The following is a 20,690-nucleotide window of genomic DNA, read 5'->3' on the forward strand; positions in this document are numbered from 1 at the left end:
TTAGTACGCGGAATTGACGCGTTATTGCCTAGAAGTAAATAGCCACGAAATAAAAATCCAAAAATATAATTAAAATATAATCAAATTTAAAATATTTTTTTAATATAAGTACAAAAAAATATATTTATTCATTATGAAAATGATAATAAAATAAAGCAACCTATAGGTTAAACTATAGATTTATTGGTTGGTGTAATGCGTTTAACGAAAAGTTAAAATACGTTCAAAAACCTTTTAAAGTCATGTATTGATTTTTTGTTGGTTTAAAACATGAACCTTATTTCATCTCTTATTTTGTAACTTTGTTTAAGTAATAAAAAAGAACGTAGAATAGGTTTTCATACTTTATAATTATTAATTTTATCATTATCTTAAATGCAGTATTTGACACTTAAGGTTTGAGAAATAAGAAATGTCATCACATTCTCAAGAGAAGGATGGTGTAATGTTTTCGGTTGGTTAAATTTACTTTTCTTACGATGGAATCTATTAGTCCCGATGGTGATAGTGGTGATAAATACACTATTAATGGAGACTGTTCACCAACTTCAAATAAAGACTCCAACAGCTTAAATCATGCAAAAAATATCGATGACATCTCTACGCCTTCTGAATTGAAATTCGATGAAGGTATTGTAAACAATTATTATGACTTATTATTTTTCCATTATACTCTAAGCGTATCAAGCAATTAACGATAGTGATAAGAAAGTATTATTTTTTGTTTTCAATAACAGGCTAAAAGTTGAAGATCAATTTCTGTCACTTCCTTTTTGTTTATTTAGACTTTGAGTTCGAGGACCCCGATGTCACCAAGAAGCGAAAAGAATTAGAAAAATGTCTATCAAATCCAGATGTAGTAAACTTGGAACAATGGGTAAACTTTGCTAAAAGTAAAGCTGGTTTGATTTCTGGTAAGTTTAAATTTTGGTAAATTATGCACAATGTTACTTCAACATCGCCTTTCACTTTGAATAAGCAAGATGTTAATCAAAACCAACTATAACAGTTTTTTTGTACTTTTAATAAAATTTAGTCACTCTTGTAGATGAATATAGAAGAAAAATATGGCCTCTACTAGTTGGTGTTACACAGGAAGAGATGACGGAACCGCCATCACTTGATGAACTGTCCACACACCCTGAATATAATCAGGTAAATTTGTTGTATAAACTTGGTCACTAACTCATGCATCAGTCAGATTGTTAAATAGCAACATTTATGTTGTAAAACTTTTACTTTTATGAATTAAAATGTTTACACACATTTCATAGGAGTGGTTATAATAGAATAATATAGAAAAATAATGTTCTTTTATGTTGCAGGTGGTGTTAGACGTGAACAGATCTTTAAAGCGTTTCCCCCCTGGCATTCCATATGAACAGAGAGTAGCTCTCCAGGATCAGCTGACAGTGCTTATTTTACGAGTTATCATGAAATATCCGCATTTGAAATATTATCAGGTTAGTATATTATAATTATTAAAACAATTATCAAAGGGAATTTGTTCAGGCTTCTTTATTTTCATTTCATTCATGTCTATTTATAGTTAAAATTATATTTTTAAATTAAATATGAATAAATGAACTGATACACTATCAAGGTCATTTTATATTGATAAATACTATTTAATAGAAATAAGCTCTCTTTTGATTCATTGTTAATTGTTCATTTTAAGAAAATCAAACATTGTACTAGTGTGGTTTTTGTGGTTGACTGATGTGAATTATTTATCTAAATAAAATATATAATCAATTATGTATCATATACTTGATAGTAATATAGTACATATGTTATGATTTATATAGTATGATACTATAACTTTTGGATACATTTTGTATTTTTTTTTTAATAAGGAAGAATGACAGAACATTGAACTTCCTTTAAAAGCTATAACTGTGCAAGCTATCAAAACTATGTGATATATACAATTGTAGTTTTGTCATTCAATAAAATATTTGTTGTTATGTAAACATTTAAAGCTAATTAAAGAAAAATATATATTATATTGTTTTTACACACTACTGATCTAATGATATTTATATGTTTATGAGATTTTTTAATTAATTTTTTTTTTTTATGATATCGGTAGGCAGACGAGCGAATGGGCCACCTGATGGTAAGTGGTCACCACCACCCATAGACAATGGCGTTGTAAGAAATATTAACCATTCCTTACATCACCAATGGGCCACCAACCTTGGGAACTAAGAGGTTACGTCCCTTGTGCCTGTAGTTACACTGGCTCACTCACCCTTCAAACCAGAACACAACAATACTGAGTACTGCTGTTTGGCGGTAGAATATCTGATGAGTGGGTGGTACCTACCCTTGCACAAAGCCCTACCACCAAGTGATTGTATTTAATTAATAATGAAAATAATAAAATCAACCAATTTACTATAAGTAAAGCCACATAAGACCAACTGAGACAGCTTGAACAAAGATATTTTATAACAACACTTAACCAAAAGGAAAATTCTGTTTTGACCTTTGCATAATTGTTATAACTTAGGATTATTTTACCACTAAGAATTAAATAAATTATCATTCTGTTTAATGAAACATGACTATGATTGGCAAAATCATCGAAATAGCTCTAGTGATTATCAAAACCATACAAACAAGGTAACAAAACAATACTAACTATAAATAATTACTACCCAAAATAAAAAAAAAACATAAAATTTGCCAAGATACAGTGAAAATGGGAAGAATCTATTGCCAGACAGCATGCCAGCAATACTTAGTAGTATTGTATACGAGTTTGAAGTGTGAGTGAGCTAGAATAAGTACAGGTTCAAGGGTCACAATGTCTTAGTTCTCAAGGTTAGCAGTGCCTTGATGATTTAAGAAATGGTTAACATTTATTATGGTGACAATGTCTATAGGTGGTCCTGGCCACGGCCCACTTGCCATAAAAAAAATTAAAATATATGTGTATTATCTGAGCTAGTTGTGTTTAAAATGCTACAATAATAATTATACCATTGACCTTGAATTTTATAGGTTAACATTTTTATAAGTATGTACATATGCATTGTTTGTATTTGTGATGTAATGATTGATACTTAAATGGAATCAATACGATTGATAAGGAAATCTGCGGATACAATGCAAATGTTGAAAAAATACCAAGTTTGTTTGCTGACTTTTGTTAATGTTTGTTTTAATATTGTAGGGTTACCACGATGTAGCAATTACATTACTTCTGGTGTGTGGTGACAAAGCTTCCTTTCCCTTGCTCTGTCGACTGTCATACGGGCCGAGTGCTCCGCTAGCGCCATTCATGCAGACTACAATGCAGCCCACGCAGCACCTGCTCAACTACATGCTGCCTGTGATACGCAGAGCTGACGAAAGACTGTCAGACTGCTTAGAAAAGTAAGATATGTTCACTTTAAATTTTGAAATCTATTCACAAAAAGCTCAAGAGGTGCTATATGTCTTCTGACCTCTCTCCTTCCATGCGTAGTGCATAAAAAGATGATATGTTAGTATCAAAGCTTTATTATATATAATGGTTACACTTGCCTATTGATTACCAATAATTAACCACACATTAATCGATACATACACATAATCACGCAAACGTTCATATCTCATCGACTGACCGATTAGAAATGAGACGTGCAACTTTATCCGTGGATACTTCGGCTGCGGGCAGGTCGGGCGTGGGCACGATGTTCGCGCTGCCGTGGTACCTGACGTGGTTCGGGCACAGCCTCAACCGCTACGCGGACGTGGTGCGGCTGTACGACTACTTCCTGTGCGCGGCGCCGCTGTTCCCCGTCTACGTCACGGCGGCGCTCGTGCTGCACCGCGCGCCCGACGTGCTGCTCTGCGACTGCGACATGGCCATGATGCACTGCCTGCTGTCCCGGGTCGGTGCCCACTACTCTCTCTACTTTCTGCACGTCTGATTGCACTCGACGGTCCCGGTTATGCCCCTTTCGCTTCTGTTGCAGTTACCGGATGACTTGCCGTTTGAAGACATTTTGGTGACAGCGAAAAAATTATATGACGAAAACGACCCGACCGACTTGGAGCCCGAGGTCGCGGCGCTAGAGAAAAGAGAGTAAGTCATTTATATTTCTTATGTCGTAGGACTGTGTCGACTAATACGACGGAGTACGTTTTGAGCTCAAAGTGCAATCAGACCCATTTGGATAAGATATTGATTTGATTATGGTAGTAACAACTTTGAAGACTCTCTCATTGATTCCATCCTATTTAAGTTTTTTTAAAAGAAAATAAATAAAATACTGTCGTATACAATCGAAAGCCTATGAGAAATCACAGGGTATTCTCACTAATAAACACCCGCAAAATTGAAGCAACAAGCGTCAGTGAGTCGCGAGTGAGTGCGAGTGTAGAGTTTGCGCGCGGCCGGCAGGGAGCAGCAGCGGCGCGCGGACGAGGAGCGCATGCGGCGGCGCGCGGCGGAGCGCGCGGGGCGCGGGCGCGCGGGCGGCTGGCGCGCGCTGCCGGCGGCGCTGCGGCGCCCGGGCCCGCGCCGCGCCGCGCTGGCGCTGGCGGCCGCGCTGCTCGCCGTCTACGTGTACTACCGCCCCGACCTCTTCAGGTAGCGCCACGCCTATCGGTTCGTCCTGTTCCGCTTCTAGGCGCGCCGCGGCCTGCGAGACCGCCGGCCGTCCGCTTCTACGTTTTCGTTTCTCTCGCGGAGTGGTTTCGTTTGCGTCTCGCGGCTGCCCGGTCCGGACGAGCCGATCGCCGATCTCACCGGTGCGGACGTAGGGGGACGTTCGATTGGCACGGTGTGGGTGAGGAGTTCGATGTAAGTTTTTAACAGGAGTGCACGTGCGTGTAGTTGGAGCGGATGTATTTGCGCTATATGGAAGGAGTGGCTTGGATAATTTCGCAATTAAAGGTAAGGTGTAGCCATAGACTGCCGTATGAGTGCAGACGTATTGGAGTAGCGTTCGAGGCGCAGACCTTAGGAAAACGAATAAAAATTTACTTAATAACTAAACTGCCTTTGCTAGCGACAAGCTTTATTAAAGGAATGATGATGTATTTTATATGTGTATTACAGAAGTAAATGCAATTGAAAGTCGTTATGTTTAAGTTAAAAATGTTAATCTTCCTACCTATATTTCAAAAGAAATGATTCTAACTTTTTTCTATTTTTTAACTCAAAGATAAGTAGTGCTAAAAATGATGTTTTTTTTAAACATTTCTACAATTTGTTACGTATCTTAAAATGTAATTACTAAGAAGAAAACGAAAAACTTATTATTCTATGTTATTTATTAATGTTTTAAATTATTGTCATTTTTCTCTTGAGTACTGAATTAATTTAACATAATGTAATGTAACAATTATTTGATTGAAACCCTCGCTGTATGTCCTTATGATCTCTATAATACAGATTAACAAAAAATTATAAATAAAAACATCAAATTAAATTAACTTTAATTTATTTTAAACCAATTAATTATCAATGATTAAGTACAATAAATAATACGAGTAGGGTATGGAATCTTGTTTGTGCGTCCAAAAAGTCGCGTTCGTAACTACGCAATTTCAAGGCAACGCCTGACCGGACTTTTTTTTTGTTAAACAAACGACAGGAGGTATCTATTGAGGTAACCTTGAACGCACCTTGTGTGAGATTTTCAGTTGTACTCGTATTATTTAATCTATGGTTCAACTATACTTTGGATTTAAATTATCACTTTAGGCATTTCGTTGTAAATTATTTATGTTTTTGTGTAAGTAATTTGTTTATTCAATTGTGATATTATTTATTTTAAGCTCGTTAGATCATTCATTCATTCCTCATTAGTTATGATTAGATCATTGGCGATATATGTTTTTGTAAAGACTTCATTAAAGTCGTATCTGTACTGTTCTCGTTGAGAGTCGTTATACAGTCGAGTCTCCACAAATGTATAATTTTGTGTTATCTATGTATAGTTATTTGGTTTACTTAAATAATTGTAAACAAAATGTAGAGAAACTTGACTTCGTTTTAGGCGGTCCACATCAAAGGATATTTGTGTGTTGCTAGTATTTAACTGGTCAAATAAAAAGTAAAATATATAAATACGGTCAATTATTATTTATCACTTATTTTAATTCGATGTAAACAAAATGGAAACAAAAGTTCTCTTCCCTAGTCTTATTAAAAAACCGGCTTTTACCGGAAAATCAATTTCTAAATGTTTGTATTTATATAACAACATTTTTTACTTATAGCATTACTAAAAATATAAGTGCTTTAATATATCTACTGATATTAATAAGTGTTCACAATTACACAGTCTGATTCTGTCCTATACAATTTGACAAAATTACAAAGCTTGCTATCCTTTTAACACATTCGTGAAAGTAATGTTTTTATTTCTGTCATACATAAGAGAAAGTGAATTTTAAATTTATAAAATTACTTTTTTTTCTAAACTTCTAACAAAACCTTTTCTAAGCTATATAATTGTGTAAATGTAACGAAAATCGATATTCACAAATAGGAATTAAACAGTTAGTATTTAGACAAAAACACAAACTATAAAAGTAACAAGTCGATTTCAAATGAACTATATTTATATGATTTCTAATACAACTTAGTTTATATTAATGTTATTATTAATAAGCATTATCTTATTGTTACAAATAAGTGCATATTTACAATATGTTGTTAATAAATGTATGCTATCCAAACAAAATCAAAGTTATTTAATTCCTAATATTTGTTAGTTCTTAGAATGTACATCCTGCATGTCCCAGGTATGAAGATGCGTCCCCACGAATGGGTAATTGACAACTTTAGTTCGAGATTTCCAACAATTTGTTGAGTTGCCAACAAAATTTTAATGTAATTGTTGACAACTTTCTGTGTCAACAGCAAATACAGGAGTCGACAACCATTTCAGTGGGAATGCACCTTAACAGTTAATACATATGAAATATATAGAGCAATATTAATATGTAAATTTAGAGAGTATTAGCATTTATTAATTTATGTCAATTTAATAATTTTAATAACATTAAATAATAATTTTTTGGGTGAAGAGTGAGTTCTGTAATGGTAGTAGTTTAATAAGTAGTGGTGTGTGTATTCATAATAAAGTAACAGCCTGTATATCCTTTTGAGGAGAATATTTGGAACTTATTCCATCGCCTGCACTAATGCGGGCTTAGTGTGTTCACATGTGCCAGATTTTTATCCGGTACATGTTTCCTTAACATCAAGCACGAGATGTATTATAAACATATTCACAGACTACACACGATAATATTAATATTTTTTGTGTGTTGTTTGAATTGAATGTCAAAATATTGCAGTGTTACATACGTTATTTATCGAGAAATATTCGTTTTGTCTGACGTCGCCAGTGATTATGACGCATGCGCTGTGTATTTTCTATGTCATAAGAAAACAATCAAATATGAGAAAATCATCGATATCAAAGTACAAGATTGCACGGCACTAGTAATGAGAATAAAATGTTCACGGGCACAATAATTATTCGTTTTATTCATCCATGTCATTATTTTATTATATTTGGTTTCTATTTAGTGCTATTTTCAATTGTAAATACATGAATGAGTTATTTTAAAGCTATTATTTTTGTATGGTTTCAAGTATTTTATAGTGGAATATTATTGTGATTACAAGATCTAAAGACTTTGAATGGGAATACACTTTGTTTAATGTAAAAATGTCAAGTTAGGGTTATAATAATTGTTGTAATAAAACAAATTATTAATTCCAATGTTTTTTAGTTTATTTAAGTTCTTGGAAAGCGATATTAAAAACATTGTTCATAATATTTTAAATATGTAGAATGTGTATGTTCTATGGTTCTTAATATAAATTATTTAACCAAAACAATTATTCTAGTTTACTAGACTTAACTTTTATTGTACTAAGCTATAAAAGATTAAAAAAAAATCATGTTAGTTGTTTTCTGTGTCTTATTTGTTATGTTAAATAACATATGTAATTAAAATGAAAGAATAATTAAAAATAATGTATCTGAATTGTTGAAAAACTATGTAAATTATCTCCAATGCATATTTTATACATTATATGTTGTTTAATGATTATAACAATTCGTAGAAATTTTATTAATCATTATCATTGAAATAAACACCTTACATGAAGTATGTGCTGTTCCAGTTTGTTGCGCCCGATTATTTAATTATTTCTTCAAATATTATCTGTTCCAAATTCTGGTACTATAGGATCTTCTGAATAAAAAGGATTTTTATTTTTTTATTTTGTCAGTAAATACACTTCACATTTTAGAAGTAATGGTGAATATAACATAAGAATAAATGTGACTGCGTTGCTATCGGGTACTTTATTCAAGCAGGTCCCATCCTATCTGCATTTAGAACGGAAAATATTTTTTATTGATTTCTGTTTTTCTGACACAAAATGCATTGCAGTCAAAACATAATTATCGAATTCAAATCTCTAAATTTGGGTCAAAAGAACTAATTATTTTAATATCAATTTTATCTAAACGATAATCGTACATTTATTAGTTTGATATAGTTTGTACCAATAACACAGATATTGGTTTTTTATGTTTATTTTAAGTCCTGATATTCGCGTTCATACCTTTGTATATTCATATTTTATTTTACTTTAATTTAAATAATAAAATAGATAAATACAATACAACTCAAGAAAATGTATAGTTTAGTATGTATGCTCTTATAGAGTTACTGTTTAATTGTTACTAAGTTAAGACTTTATACAACCCTGGTGACGGGTAGGGTGACCGTGAGACTAGAACTTTCGCATAAAGGTCACTATATCATTTTTTATTTTTACTTACTCACTGTAAATCAATTTTGGTTACATAATTTGCTCGGTGATTGGTTTTGTTGCGCCAACGTTCCTAGCTAAGATGGTATGTCCCTTGTGCCTGTAATTACACTGTATCACTCATACTTCTGGAACGCGACAATTTGCGACTGTTTGGTGGTAGTATGCGATGCCTCTCGCACGGCCTTTCATATGCTAATGAAACCAATTAATCCTAGTGTTAAATGTTTTAATATAATTAAATAGCGATGTGAATAACTCGAGTATTCTCTATTACATGTTTATTATGCAATCGTGTTTTATTTTCTAAGTTAATTTTAATATTGTCTGTTTTTGTACTTCACAGGGAGCGCGAGGATGACTTGTGATGTAGGGTGACAATAAAACATGGTGTTACGTTCCTTACTTTTCTTTTTTAATTTATTTTTACTGTAAAACTAAAACATTATTTTTTTGTAATCGATAAACATGTAATTATACGTATATTTATTTTAAAGACAGAAAATATAAAATGTATATATTATATTGTATCACGAAAGAAAGACTCGTCGTTCTACATTTTCCTATTGCTAAATAGAACAGCTAATTTGATTAATGAGTTCTCAATTTATTATATCACAGCCATATAAGCTAAGGTAAATAGTTGAAGGTTATAAGGTTACATATATATTGCCCTGCGTTGTTAGATACTTATATAGTTTATTTATATTATTACACTACCAAAAGGAGTAAGTAGATTGGACATATTATATATGTGAGTTTATAACAGATGTATTAACTTCTTGAGCAGAATAATGAGTATTTTATTCCATAAATAATCCATGCCCATGGACCATAATACCATAAAACCAGGGTCGAAAGGTTTCATAATGAATTGAAACTAACAAACTTTCAAAATATTACAGAAAGCTGGAGATCAATAGTTTATTTTATTTATAATTACATTGTACATAAAAAAAATATCCCGATTTCTTCATATTCAAAAATTTACAAAACATTTTTAAAAAAAAATATTCCACTGAAATAATATTAAAAATCATAACCATGAATGATATATATATATATTATTTTTTAAATTTAAAAATAATATTACAAAAAAAACATTTTATATTTTTATTGACTTTTGCTTATAAAAAAAAACATTGCACCATGTGTGATTAATTCTACAATAAATTAATATTCTGAAGTAGAGAGCTGAAATTATGTAAAATTACTAAGATTAAAAATATATTCTTGGCAAGTTTATACATAACCAATCACCTTACTGAAAAAATGTATAGAAACAATGCTTCGCTTTCAAATGTCAAATAACACAGAGAGAGAGACAAATTCAATGTTTAAATATTCACACACTATACAACGTTTATCAGTAAGACAGTGTTGAGTAATGTCCAACCACTTAGAGTGTCGTTCCTGGCAGGCCGATAACTTTAAAATAGGATTTTTCTTTTATTAAAATTTCCTTTATTCTAACTACTGAATAATACTATAATTTAACAATCATGTCCACTTACAATGAATTACATAATTTTGCACATAATGCAATTTCAATTTTTTTTTTTTATTGTATTGGAGACAAGGAATCATTATCTAAGGGGTGACTTTAATTATAATAAAATTCTAAAAAACTTAACATATTTAAATATTTTAATCACATTGTAAATACTATCACATTTAAGATATCTAATCGCATTGAACATTATTTAAAATTGCATTGTTTGGAATTTGAAGTTCTTTAGGTCTACTAGAGATATTTAGGATTGGAATTATTATTACACTTATATTTCAATATTTAAGAGAGATGGAGGCTGATCAGTAATTCAATGTTCATTAAAAAAACCTTTTAGGCATAATCGCGACTAGCCCTACATTATTCTAAGTAATTATAATTAAATTTATTAAGAAATACCCTTATAACGCATCGCTGAAGTTAAAATATTAAATATTTGGCGATAGGACTTTTCCTAACTCCGTTTTTTGGTAAACCTTATTTTAAAATAATTTCAGATACCAACTAACCGACCACCGAACCGTGTCGCGAATGCGACCTACATTTGCACACACACTACACATAGACCTACTAGACGTGTAAAAAACTTCATTCTACAGTACAGCAAGCACTCAATTGGCTAGCAACGGTATCACAGGCGCAGCACGGTGGTGAGGTAGGCGACGACGCGCGGGTCGTGCAGGATGCGCAGGTGCTCGGCGCCGCTGAGCGCGAGGCTCTTGAGCGGGTGCGCGCGCGGCCGCGCGGCGCGCCAGCGCTCGCACGCGCTGAGCGAGCGCAGGTTGACGGTGCCGTCGCCGTCGCCGCGCGCCAGCGTGGGCGAGCCGTCCAGCCACGAGCCCGCCTTGTACACCAGCCTGCAACACGGGGACGGTCGTTACGCACCGCGTCCGTCCGCGACTCCCCTTCCCAGTGCGACGCTCGATGAGATCGAAATCGATTATAAAATGCCCGTCGGTTTCGTTTCGGCCCGTGCTCGATGGGGGCAGGAAACGTAGACTTCCAGAAATTAATCAGGCATCCCTCGATAACGATACGTGTGTGAAACCTAGGCGATTAATAATATTACGGACACTCGTGGCCCATCTAGTAGTCTCTTCCATTCTATATGATAAATAATTAATTGTTGAAGGAATTATATTACAAAGTCAAATCATCACAAATTCAGATAAGTAGTAAGATTAAATGTCACCACATTGTCGCTAATTGTTTTGTTTCAATAAAATACATTAACTTCACGAATGAGACGCTCACAGATCAGTCTTTAGTCTTTATTATTTTTAATATTGCAATACTGTAAGAAATATAATCCAATTCTTACATTGCTATTTTAATGCTAAACAGGAACACAAGAATGTAAAGTACACCAAGGGATGTCTCAGGGTAACTGGACACAACAATTAATTGTTATTTATTCCTAACTCCGTTGTTCCGGGGGCCCTGGGCACGTGCCCGTGGTCGCTGCGCAGTGCGCACGTGACTTGGGTACGAACCTCTCGACGGTGGACACGTTGTACCCGTACAGACAGTGCAGCTCGACGCCGGGCGCGCTGAAGTCCCGCGAGAACTCCTCCGTGTCGCGCCGCATCTCCCACGCGTTCGGCAGCTCCATGTCGCTGTGACAATATCGAGGCCGCTAACTAAACACTCTCCAAACTTCACATTTATCCATTATTTATTAGTTTTCACTACTTAAACGAACGAGCCAGACCAGCCCGGAGGAAACCTCGTCAGTCGAAATAAAACCCCGTGGACCCAAGCGAGTTTTATCGGTTGTATAATTTAAATTTTAAAGGTATTTCTATACATATCTTAAGAAATGTGCATTTCTTCACACATATTATAATACAGAATACGTACAAATGGTTAAATGAATCACTTTAAAGTGTTATAACATTTGTATATTCGTGTTGCTTACGCGTCCTACTTAATTGGACTATTCATGTAAAACACGTATACTCGTACTTCTAGTTCTAAATAAAAAATAGAAATATTTAATTGTACAATAGCAATCCTTATATTTTTTCAAAATTCCTAATATAACAGTTTGTTTTAGGTTTATATTATTTTATAATAATAATAAATACTCACGTAAACAATTTTTGAAGATCATTAATGGTATAGTTGAATTTATCGGTTTGCACGAGCACCTCGGAGGGTTTCCAAAAATTGGGAGAGGGCAGCAGCCATGCGAGAGAGGGACAAGTGATCTGTTCTGTCCGCAATGTACTCTCGCTCAACATTAACGAGCCGAGATCATCGCCTGGAAAAAAATAACATTAAATCAAGTTTTTTTTTTATGAACATAAAAATTGAATACAAACAAAAGTATAAATGTAAAGACGAGCCAAATAGAATTTTAAGAATCATTAGTTTTCCATAACTGTTCTCCAATGTCTAAAAAAATATAAACATAACTATACCCTATTCCAATCGAAGGAGTAGATACAAACAAATCTCAGCATATTCCATGTGATTTGCTAATACTTATTAGTTACTTACAATCTAAAGATTGTGCATTGTGTACTAAAAACAGTTCTTGATTAATATATCTTTATTGACAATACAACGCTATTCCACTTAACTACTTATATCCACTTTAATTTTATTTGCAAAGTTTCGATAAGAACTTCGAAACAGGCGTTATATTCGAAATGTCGGTGAATGACAACGCGTCAATTCAATCACCAATATCAAAGTTGTTTGACATTGGCGAAATAATCTGTACCCTCACGACACAAATAGAAGCCGAAATAAAAAAAAACAAAGTTGTTTATTTGTCTTTCTCCCCTTGCGGTTGGAACTTTATAGGTACATAATACACAATGGTCAGTATGTTTTTTCCTGTTAATTTGTTTTGTTCAATAAGTCAATTAACATTTCTTTAAGTATTGCCTAGTCATTGATATAGGAGGTAAATTCTATTGACAGAGATTTAGTTTTCCTTTAATAGTTACTCATAATGCATAGTCATGCTTGCAATACCTACTTATTTCAAATCATATCAGTTGAATAGGATTTCAATATATTTTATAAATGACAATGATTTATTTATGACGAATAATTTAGGCTTACTTATATTATACAATATTTTATTTATATTCTCATAAAAATGTTCACTATACACAATCAAGATTATTTCACCGAACAGGTGCTGTCTGAGAGGCCTCATGAACCCAAAACATACATGTATATCAAAATGTCAAACCCAAAAGCAACTATATATTCAGTTAGTGGGAGTGTTAGTGCTCATTCATTTGGTTTAAAAATAAGCAATAAACCAGGAAATTTTATTTAATTTCACATTATTTGTTTAGTTTTTTGGCAATTACTTTTAGTTTTTTAATTAATTGTAACTTTATTTTATATCATTTACATTAATGTTATTTATTGCAATTAAGTTAATGTATAATCTAAAATTTATATTCTTTTAATATAAAATTTTGTTAATTGAATATTTATTATTATAATTCACATTTTATTACTGTCAGTATAATGCAAATTGAGTCAAACTTAAAAAAAAGTTTTTATTTATAAAATATCCCAGTTTATAATATTTATAGTTTACCTATTGCAAAAACTTTGAGTGCCTTCATAGCACCTCCCCAGGGTGTGGAAAGAGATATCATCCGTCGAATGTACTGATCTTTCCAGGACTGTTTTTGCAATCTTAGGAAATGTAGACCCATGGATCCACCCATGCTGTGCACTATAAACGTCACTGCTGAATTATTATTCATCGCATAAGTTTCCTCAACGAGAGATTTTAACTTTATAAAGAACTCTCCATTTTCATCTGAAAATATAATTTTAAAATTATTTTTAAACAGATCTTTTAAATTAAAATTATCATAAAAAGAAAATGCAATACTAAAATTGATAAATACTTACTCGGTGCTCTTCTAAAATCATATGGAGCCCCCCTCAAGGAAACATTTCTAACATATCCTATTTTCACTAGAGAATCTGCAATAGTGTTAAAATACGACCCAGCTGAGTCGTGTGATGGATCCAACCACTCTACAGGCTCTGGGTTACCCCAGCCTGGGACTCTGATATCAACACCTTGTGGATTACGTGTTGTTCGGGTAACATTATCATATTCTAAGCGCAGATTGTCAACCCAGCAGTCAATAACGAATGGAACAAGCAGTTCTAGATTGAGCCATATGTTGAAGTAATCATCTGAGGTCTTTGCACAAATATAATGTACTACATTTGTTTTATTCAACTTGGCTTCTAATTGGCTTCCCCCATCCCCTGGTACTGGTAAATTAATATAAATAATTGTTAGTTTATCAAATATAATATTGTTTAATGATTTATTTATTTTAATTAATAAAAGTATTGGAAGGAAAATATTGTGAGGAAACCTGCATGAGCCCTATCCATTAACCCGAATCAAAGCAGTGTGAATAAAAACATCCAAATCTTTCTTTCAAGAGAACTTAACCCAGCAATGGAATTTTTACAGATTTTTACTATTTCAATAATGAAATATATCATAACAGAAAACCTCATAAGAAATAAGTGCTATATACCAATAAAGGGATTATAGATTTATTACAACAATGATAACAATATTAATTAGGTATTTAATAGAAAAAAAAATATTTTGTAATCCCATGACAGATTTATTGTAGTTAGAACTTTATATAATCATACTACATAACAGTTTTGTATTATTATATTATTTTCTGAATTTCATACTATCTTTTCCAAAATTATAAGTATTTAAATACTATTGTAAGTATTTAAATGAAACAAACAATTAATAAAAATCTAAAAATAATTACACAATATGGAAATAAAAATAATACTTTATTAAAATGTTGTCTCATTCAAAAATATATTTTAAATTGAAATTAAACATTCTAGAAAAACCTGGGTTAAATATAAAAGGCAATGTAATGTAATTAGTATGTACTTACTAAAAATAACCGGCGATAATCCCAACGACTTTTTAGTCACTAGAAGTGCAACAATTATTAAAAAGTAACACTTATTATTTGACATATTTTTTAATATTGAATTAAATAAACAGTAGTGGAACGTGTCCGTCGTTCGTTATGTATAAACTTTATTTAAAATTTCCGCTTTTTTACGCAATATTTAATACAACCGAAGCAGCTATGAACGACCTGCAATGACGTTACTCGTTACATCGTACGATGAACACAAAACTCGTACAGCGTACTAAATAGAAATGAGATTGATAATTATTGTGGTTGTTATCAACACACGTTGACGTCTACAGACGTTGAGACAATCAGCTGGAAACTCTGTTTACAAATTACAATAACAAGATTAATTTATTTTTATTTAATATTATTACTGTAAGATTAATACGTAGTGAGTTATAAACATAATGAGTTACGTTTATTGATACTGATAGAGCGTCAGCAACATTGGACAAAATATTAGTATTGTATATATACGTTCCTTTACATTTGTGATTGTTTCAGATAAGTTAATACTGTATAGGTACGTAAAAATAAAGTATTTAATATAAGATAATAATGCTTAGGAAAAATATGCTATGTGATTAACACGGAAGGTTTATTTATATACTTAAAACTTTTAAAATACAGCAAAGTTAATGGCTATACGTAGAATGGAATCATAGCGTACATTACAATATTTACAACACAATCATTACGTTTTTGTTCATTTCTAGATTTTCTAGATAACTTGTTCAAAAGACTAACTAAATCTAACATAAAAATAGAGAAAACATAATATGCTAGTAATTGCCCTTAGATATTGCTTTAAGCAGTTTTAAGCATTCCTTATATCGCAAATGCGCCGTCAATCGTGAGAACTAATATGTGTCCCATGTTTACATTGATCCAAACTGAAATTTAAAACAAAAAAGTACCTACTAGTTATTGTTGCTTGGCAGTAGAATACCTATATGATGAATAGTTAGTAACGTACCCAGACAGGTTCACTAAAAACCCTACAACCAAGTAACTTGTGGATATTTTAGTCCTAATATACAATTTAAAACAATAATGAGCCATGACTACATTTTCTTAAACGAATTATGCTAGTTACATATTAAAGCATTTAGCAGAAAGAAATACTAAAACAAAATAAAACTATGAATATGTTAAACTGTAAGCAATGTTAGCTTACAATTTCATTATAATATACACTTACAATTGTTTATTCATAAATAAGACATATGATATATTTTTAAGTCTGAGAGGATAATTAAAATGTGAATTATAATTTATCATGACACTTAATTTTAAGCTAACAACACTGGTTTATGGGTAGATCGCGCAAGCGCGAATCACGGTAGTTTCAAAATAAAAGTCACAAAAATGAAAGGATAGCTTCATACTTTTTTTTTAAGTTTACGATATTTTTATTAGATTTAGATAGAACGTTCCTAAGATAAAAAACTAAAATGTTAGGCGATAAATTTAATAGGGGATCAAAAAGAGGCGTTATTCGCCTTCTTGGTAATAATTGAAATGTTTCTGCAGGTTAGTAAAATTTAAATGCAAAATCAATATTTTACTAAGTATGAAAATAATTTATGAAATGTATGTTGCAGGGTCGCATTATAATTGTTTGGTTATCTTGGCTTATTGGAGGAATTTGCGGTGTTGTTATTCTGTTAATTATTGTATGCTACTGCCGCCTAATGCCGCGACACCAGAAATCTTTCGGTAAGTTTTATGCAGAATATTTTTTTATATTGTTATTTTATACTGCTTTTTTATATGATTAAAATATTATTTTAGATGAACAATATCTAAAAGAACATTACACCATTAAAGAAGGACATGGATATACAAGTCAGGAAAACTATAGGATTAAACACACTGAGGTAAATTTGTACAGCATATTTCGGTTTATTTTCATAAACACGACATAATTATGTTGTGTTTATGAAAACACTCGTAACGTCAGTTTATTTGCTTATAGGTGCAAGTTCAGAGGCATGTACGGCCTGCAAGCTATGCAGGGGACGCAGAGTGCCGACGGCAGAGGGAGCCCACACGACCACCTACACACTGTTATGTTAATCGGGTACCGGATACACCACGGGACAATGCTGTACAGTATGCTTCTAGTGGCAGTAAGTGCGATAGAATATTGCCACCAAAAGCGTAACAATTTATTTGTGATACTATATTCATGAACTGAAACATCGGTAGATTTAAGGAAAATTTCAATTTTGTGAAATTGAATTATTTCACAGTTTATTCAAATCAAATCAAATCAAAATATACTTTATTCAAGTAGGCTTTTACAATCACTTTTGAATCATCATTTAACAAACTATTTAAAGTAAAGCTACCACCGGTTCGGAATGTAGATTCGACCGAGAAGAACCGGTAACAAACTCTTTTTCAATATCTAAAAATACAGTCATGTTAGTTAAATACAATTATATATGTATGTTATGTCATATATGATCCACAAGTATATTGCTACAAAATACCATGTATTGTATATTAACTATACAAGTGAGAATCATTTACTACTTGAAAGTAACTCAATTAAATTTTAATTATATTCTGACAACAAATTGTATATTTTGCTTTAAAGCTAAAAATAAGGTAGTAATTTATGTCTCATTATAAATAGTCAATTTTCAATATTTTGTCAAGGATTAATTTCGAGTTATTTCTATTTAAGTTTGTTGTTGTAGTTGCACTTTTTCTGTTATAACTCTTTTATTCTGTTATAAGAAATATATGTATGAAGCTGTTATAATAATTAACATTTATTAAATATATAATAAAAAAGATAAAAAAAAAGCACAGAGCTAATACTTGTTGACTTACAGGCAAGAAATATTATACAAATTAAATTTTATTTAACTGACATACCTATGTATTTCAAATGCCGGAACAGAGTAACTACTGAGTTCTTCTTAGGAGAAATTACATTCTGAACCAACTGTAGCTTTAAGTTTAACACATTTCTGTAAAATGAAGATTCAAAAGCCTACTTGAATTAAGTATATTTTGATTTTGAGTACATACAATAACACTAAATACACTTACTTAAATACAATTTATAAAGATGCACCTTCTTAATAGTACTTCTTAATATTTGTAGTGTTAGATGAGATGGAAGGAGCTGCAAGCATTGATGCTCTGAAAACACGTTCGCTGCCTGCTTTCTTGCGCCCCAAACCACGTCCACTCTCCACCGAAGATGATTTACACCAACTGTATGCTAAGGTAGTATAAATGTGGCATATTTTTGGAAACTTATTGTGATAAAAATATTGATAAATATAGGACCTAAAATTAAACCTTATGGCACAATAGAAGTTAAATTCTATTGTATTCAATATGTGTATGTAATATTTTTTTAGGAATTATTAGGTTTTTAATATCAACAATAAAATAAATATTTCAAACAGCTCTCAAACTGATTTTTCTAATTTTGTAATCAAAATCAAATATAATGTAGCCTCAATGGACATCATACAGATTTCTTAGTGATGTAATAGTTTATACAGCTCTTATTCCAATATCTGCCAATATCTTGGGCCATTGATGTTCACGAGCAGTCCTGGCAATAATCAAATTGTGTATTTGGAGGTGAAATTAGTAACTGCCTCAAAATCTTTCATTAAGCATTTAATTTATTCCATGGCACTGTTTCAGTGAGGATATGTAATTGCTTTTTAATTAGTCCTGCGAGCATCAAAAACATATCGAAGTTATAACAACAAAATGACTTAATAAGTAATAAATGAAATCCGTGTAGGTAAATTTAAGCAAGAAGTACAAGAACCGCATGCGCAACGAGCACGCCGCCATCATCGCCCTCAGCAAGTCGCACAGCCAGTTCTTCGACGCCGACGCCGTCATCGTGTACGACCAGAGAACTGCGCTCTAAACCGCGCGGAGGAGACCTCATTCGTTTTGTTTTTCATAACATGACTGAGGACTCACACAGACAGACACACTTGTGTAATGTCTTTCCACTATCTGAGATATTGATATTATTTAATTTATTCGAAGTAATGACTTCCAAATTAAAAGTAAATAAGATTTGTTATAAAATAAAAGAGGTGATGAAAATCAAAGAATTTAAAAGTTACAGAGGACCAAATTTGAGAGTTGAAAAAGACTTCAAGTTAAAGGTACTTCTTGTTAATCGACTTAATTAGAATGATTAGTTCGATCTGAGAAGGTAGTACATACATATATGTATTACATAAGTCAGGAGTTGGAATCGTTTCGAAGTTTTGACGACATTTTTAAAATAGACGCGCTATCGCTTTATGTCCGGACAATACATCAAAGAATTGAAATTAGGATAGAATAAAGTTAGTGGAATATCCTTCCAGCTTCCACTCACGTACTTGTTCTCTTGTCTACTTCGTTCATTTATAAATTGTAGATATTTCTGTAATTAGTATTCCCTACATCTACATATCAGTTAAGATATACAATAAATTGTATTCAAAAAAATATATAATATATAAAAACGCACGCACACATAGACGTATTACCGTTATAATCTCAGGACAGAGAATTATATAGAAGTGACATAATCAAAATTATATAATAAAATGGCATAAATACAATTTAGTGCCGATTGGAAATAGAGTAAACGTTTTTAACGTCTGGATAAATAAATAGACAATATGCTCAAGTCGCTCATGTCACTTCTGACGCACACTCTCTGTTCCGAGGTCACATTTATTATTATTAAAGCTAATAAGACAATCAGTGTGTAAAGTTTTGCGAAAATTTAAAAAATTGGCAAAAATGTGATTGTTAATCATGTGATATAATTTAATAACGAAATTGTGGCCTAATTCGAATGTTTTATAAGAAATTCACGTATAATCGCGTACAATCGTGTTGACGTTATTGTAAAACTGACAATAACATATTATACCACCGGATATTTAGGACCTTTATTTTAAATATGAAAATTATCGATTCCATCTCGTTCAGAATCCTAAAGGCCTTCATTTCCTTCTAACAATTAATACTATTGGCGACCACCGCGGTCGAGTAGTGAGTACACCGGTTTTCATGGGTACGCTACTCCGAGGTCCCGGGTTCGATTCCCGGCCGACTCAATATAGAAAAAGTTAATTAGTTTTCTATGTTGTCTTGAGTCTGGATGTTTGTGGTACCGTTGTTACTTCTGATTTTCCATAACACAAGTGCTTTAGCTACTTACATTGGGATCAGCGTAATGTATGTGATAAATATTGGACAACCAATATTTATTTATCTATTTATTATTTTATATCCTTAGTGCAATTGAAAACTATCAATATAGGTACTTATGTTGTCTTTTCAAAGATACCTTAGAATACTTATACCGTATTTATGCTCAGATAAAAAATATTTGTTGAGGGTATTTTTATATTTTTCACGG

General features: G+C 32.3%; 3 protein-coding genes across 3 annotated transcripts; 2 read left to right on the top strand and 1 right to left on the bottom strand.

Annotated features, from left to right (window-relative positions):
• The first annotated feature begins 379 nt into the window (after positions 1 to 379).
• On the top strand, positions 380 to 9,203 carry LOC113395805 (TBC1 domain family member 20). The gene is made up of 9 exons (XM_064220308.1): positions 380 to 630; positions 786 to 914; positions 1,049 to 1,155; positions 1,326 to 1,463; positions 3,182 to 3,384; positions 3,668 to 3,884; positions 3,969 to 4,078; positions 4,397 to 4,585; positions 9,150 to 9,203. Exons 1-9 carry the CDS (start codon positions 480 to 482, stop codon positions 9,169 to 9,171), a joined length of 1,266 nt encoding a protein of 421 aa, XP_064076378.1. The 5' UTR covers positions 380 to 479; the 3' UTR covers positions 9,172 to 9,203.
• A 1,382-nt stretch (positions 9,204 to 10,585) lies between these two features.
• LOC113395812 (phospholipase A2 group XV-like) lies at positions 10,586 to 15,657 on the bottom strand. The gene is made up of 6 exons (XM_026633504.2): positions 15,245 to 15,657; positions 14,205 to 14,579; positions 13,882 to 14,109; positions 12,405 to 12,576; positions 11,807 to 11,929; positions 10,586 to 11,170 (listed from the first exon to the last, which is right to left on the bottom strand). The coding sequence occupies exons 1-6, from the start codon at positions 15,327 to 15,329 to the stop codon at positions 10,945 to 10,947; spliced, it is 1,209 nt and encodes a 402-aa protein (XP_026489289.2). The 5' UTR covers positions 15,330 to 15,657; the 3' UTR covers positions 10,586 to 10,944.
• Positions 15,658 to 16,600: 943 nt separating this feature from the next.
• Positions 16,601 to 20,245, top strand: LOC113395821 (uncharacterized). Its single transcript, XM_026633522.2, has 6 exons — positions 16,601 to 16,807; positions 16,879 to 16,993; positions 17,069 to 17,154; positions 17,253 to 17,406; positions 18,396 to 18,520; positions 19,056 to 20,245. Exons 1-6 carry the CDS (start codon positions 16,796 to 16,798, stop codon positions 19,185 to 19,187), a joined length of 624 nt encoding a protein of 207 aa, XP_026489307.1. The 5' UTR covers positions 16,601 to 16,795; the 3' UTR covers positions 19,188 to 20,245.
• The last annotated feature ends 445 nt before the right edge of the window (positions 20,246 to 20,690 follow it).

This window comes from Vanessa tameamea, chromosome 4, assembly GCF_037043105.1.
Source record: "Vanessa tameamea isolate UH-Manoa-2023 chromosome 4, ilVanTame1 primary haplotype, whole genome shotgun sequence".
Classification (NCBI taxonomy): Eukaryota; Metazoa; Arthropoda; class Insecta; order Lepidoptera; family Nymphalidae; genus Vanessa; species Vanessa tameamea.

Bases quoted from the DNA above. Each gene is read 5' to 3' on its own strand.
- LOC113395821 (XM_026633522.2), top strand. The intron at 17,407-18,395 runs GTAAGTGCGATA...TAATATTTGTAG, and splicing joins ACAGTATGCTTCTAGTGGCA to TGTTAGATGAGATGGAAGGA. The intron at 18,521-19,055 runs GTAGTATAAATG...AAATCCGTGTAG, and splicing joins TACACCAACTGTATGCTAAG to GTAAATTTAAGCAAGAAGTA.
- LOC113395805 (XM_064220308.1), top strand. From the start codon at position 480: ATGGAATCTATTAGTCCCGATGGTGATAGTGGTGATAAATACACTATT. The intron at 915-1,048 runs GTAAGTTTAAAT...TCACTCTTGTAG, and splicing joins TAAAGCTGGTTTGATTTCTG to ATGAATATAGAAGAAAAATA. The intron at 3,385-3,667 runs GTAAGATATGTT...GGCTGCGGGCAG, and splicing joins CTGTCAGACTGCTTAGAAAA to GTCGGGCGTGGGCACGATGT.
- LOC113395812 (XM_026633504.2), bottom strand. From the start codon at position 15,329: ATGTCAAATAATAAGTGTTACTTTTTAATAATTGTTGCACTTCTAGTG. The intron at 14,110-14,204 runs GTAAGTATTTAT...TTATATTTTCAG, and splicing joins TGATTTTAGAAGAGCACCGA to ATGAAAATGGAGAGTTCTTT. The intron at 12,577-13,881 runs GTAAACTATAAA...ATTTTTTTCCAG, and splicing joins ACTCAAAGTTTTTGCAATAG to GCGATGATCTCGGCTCGTTA.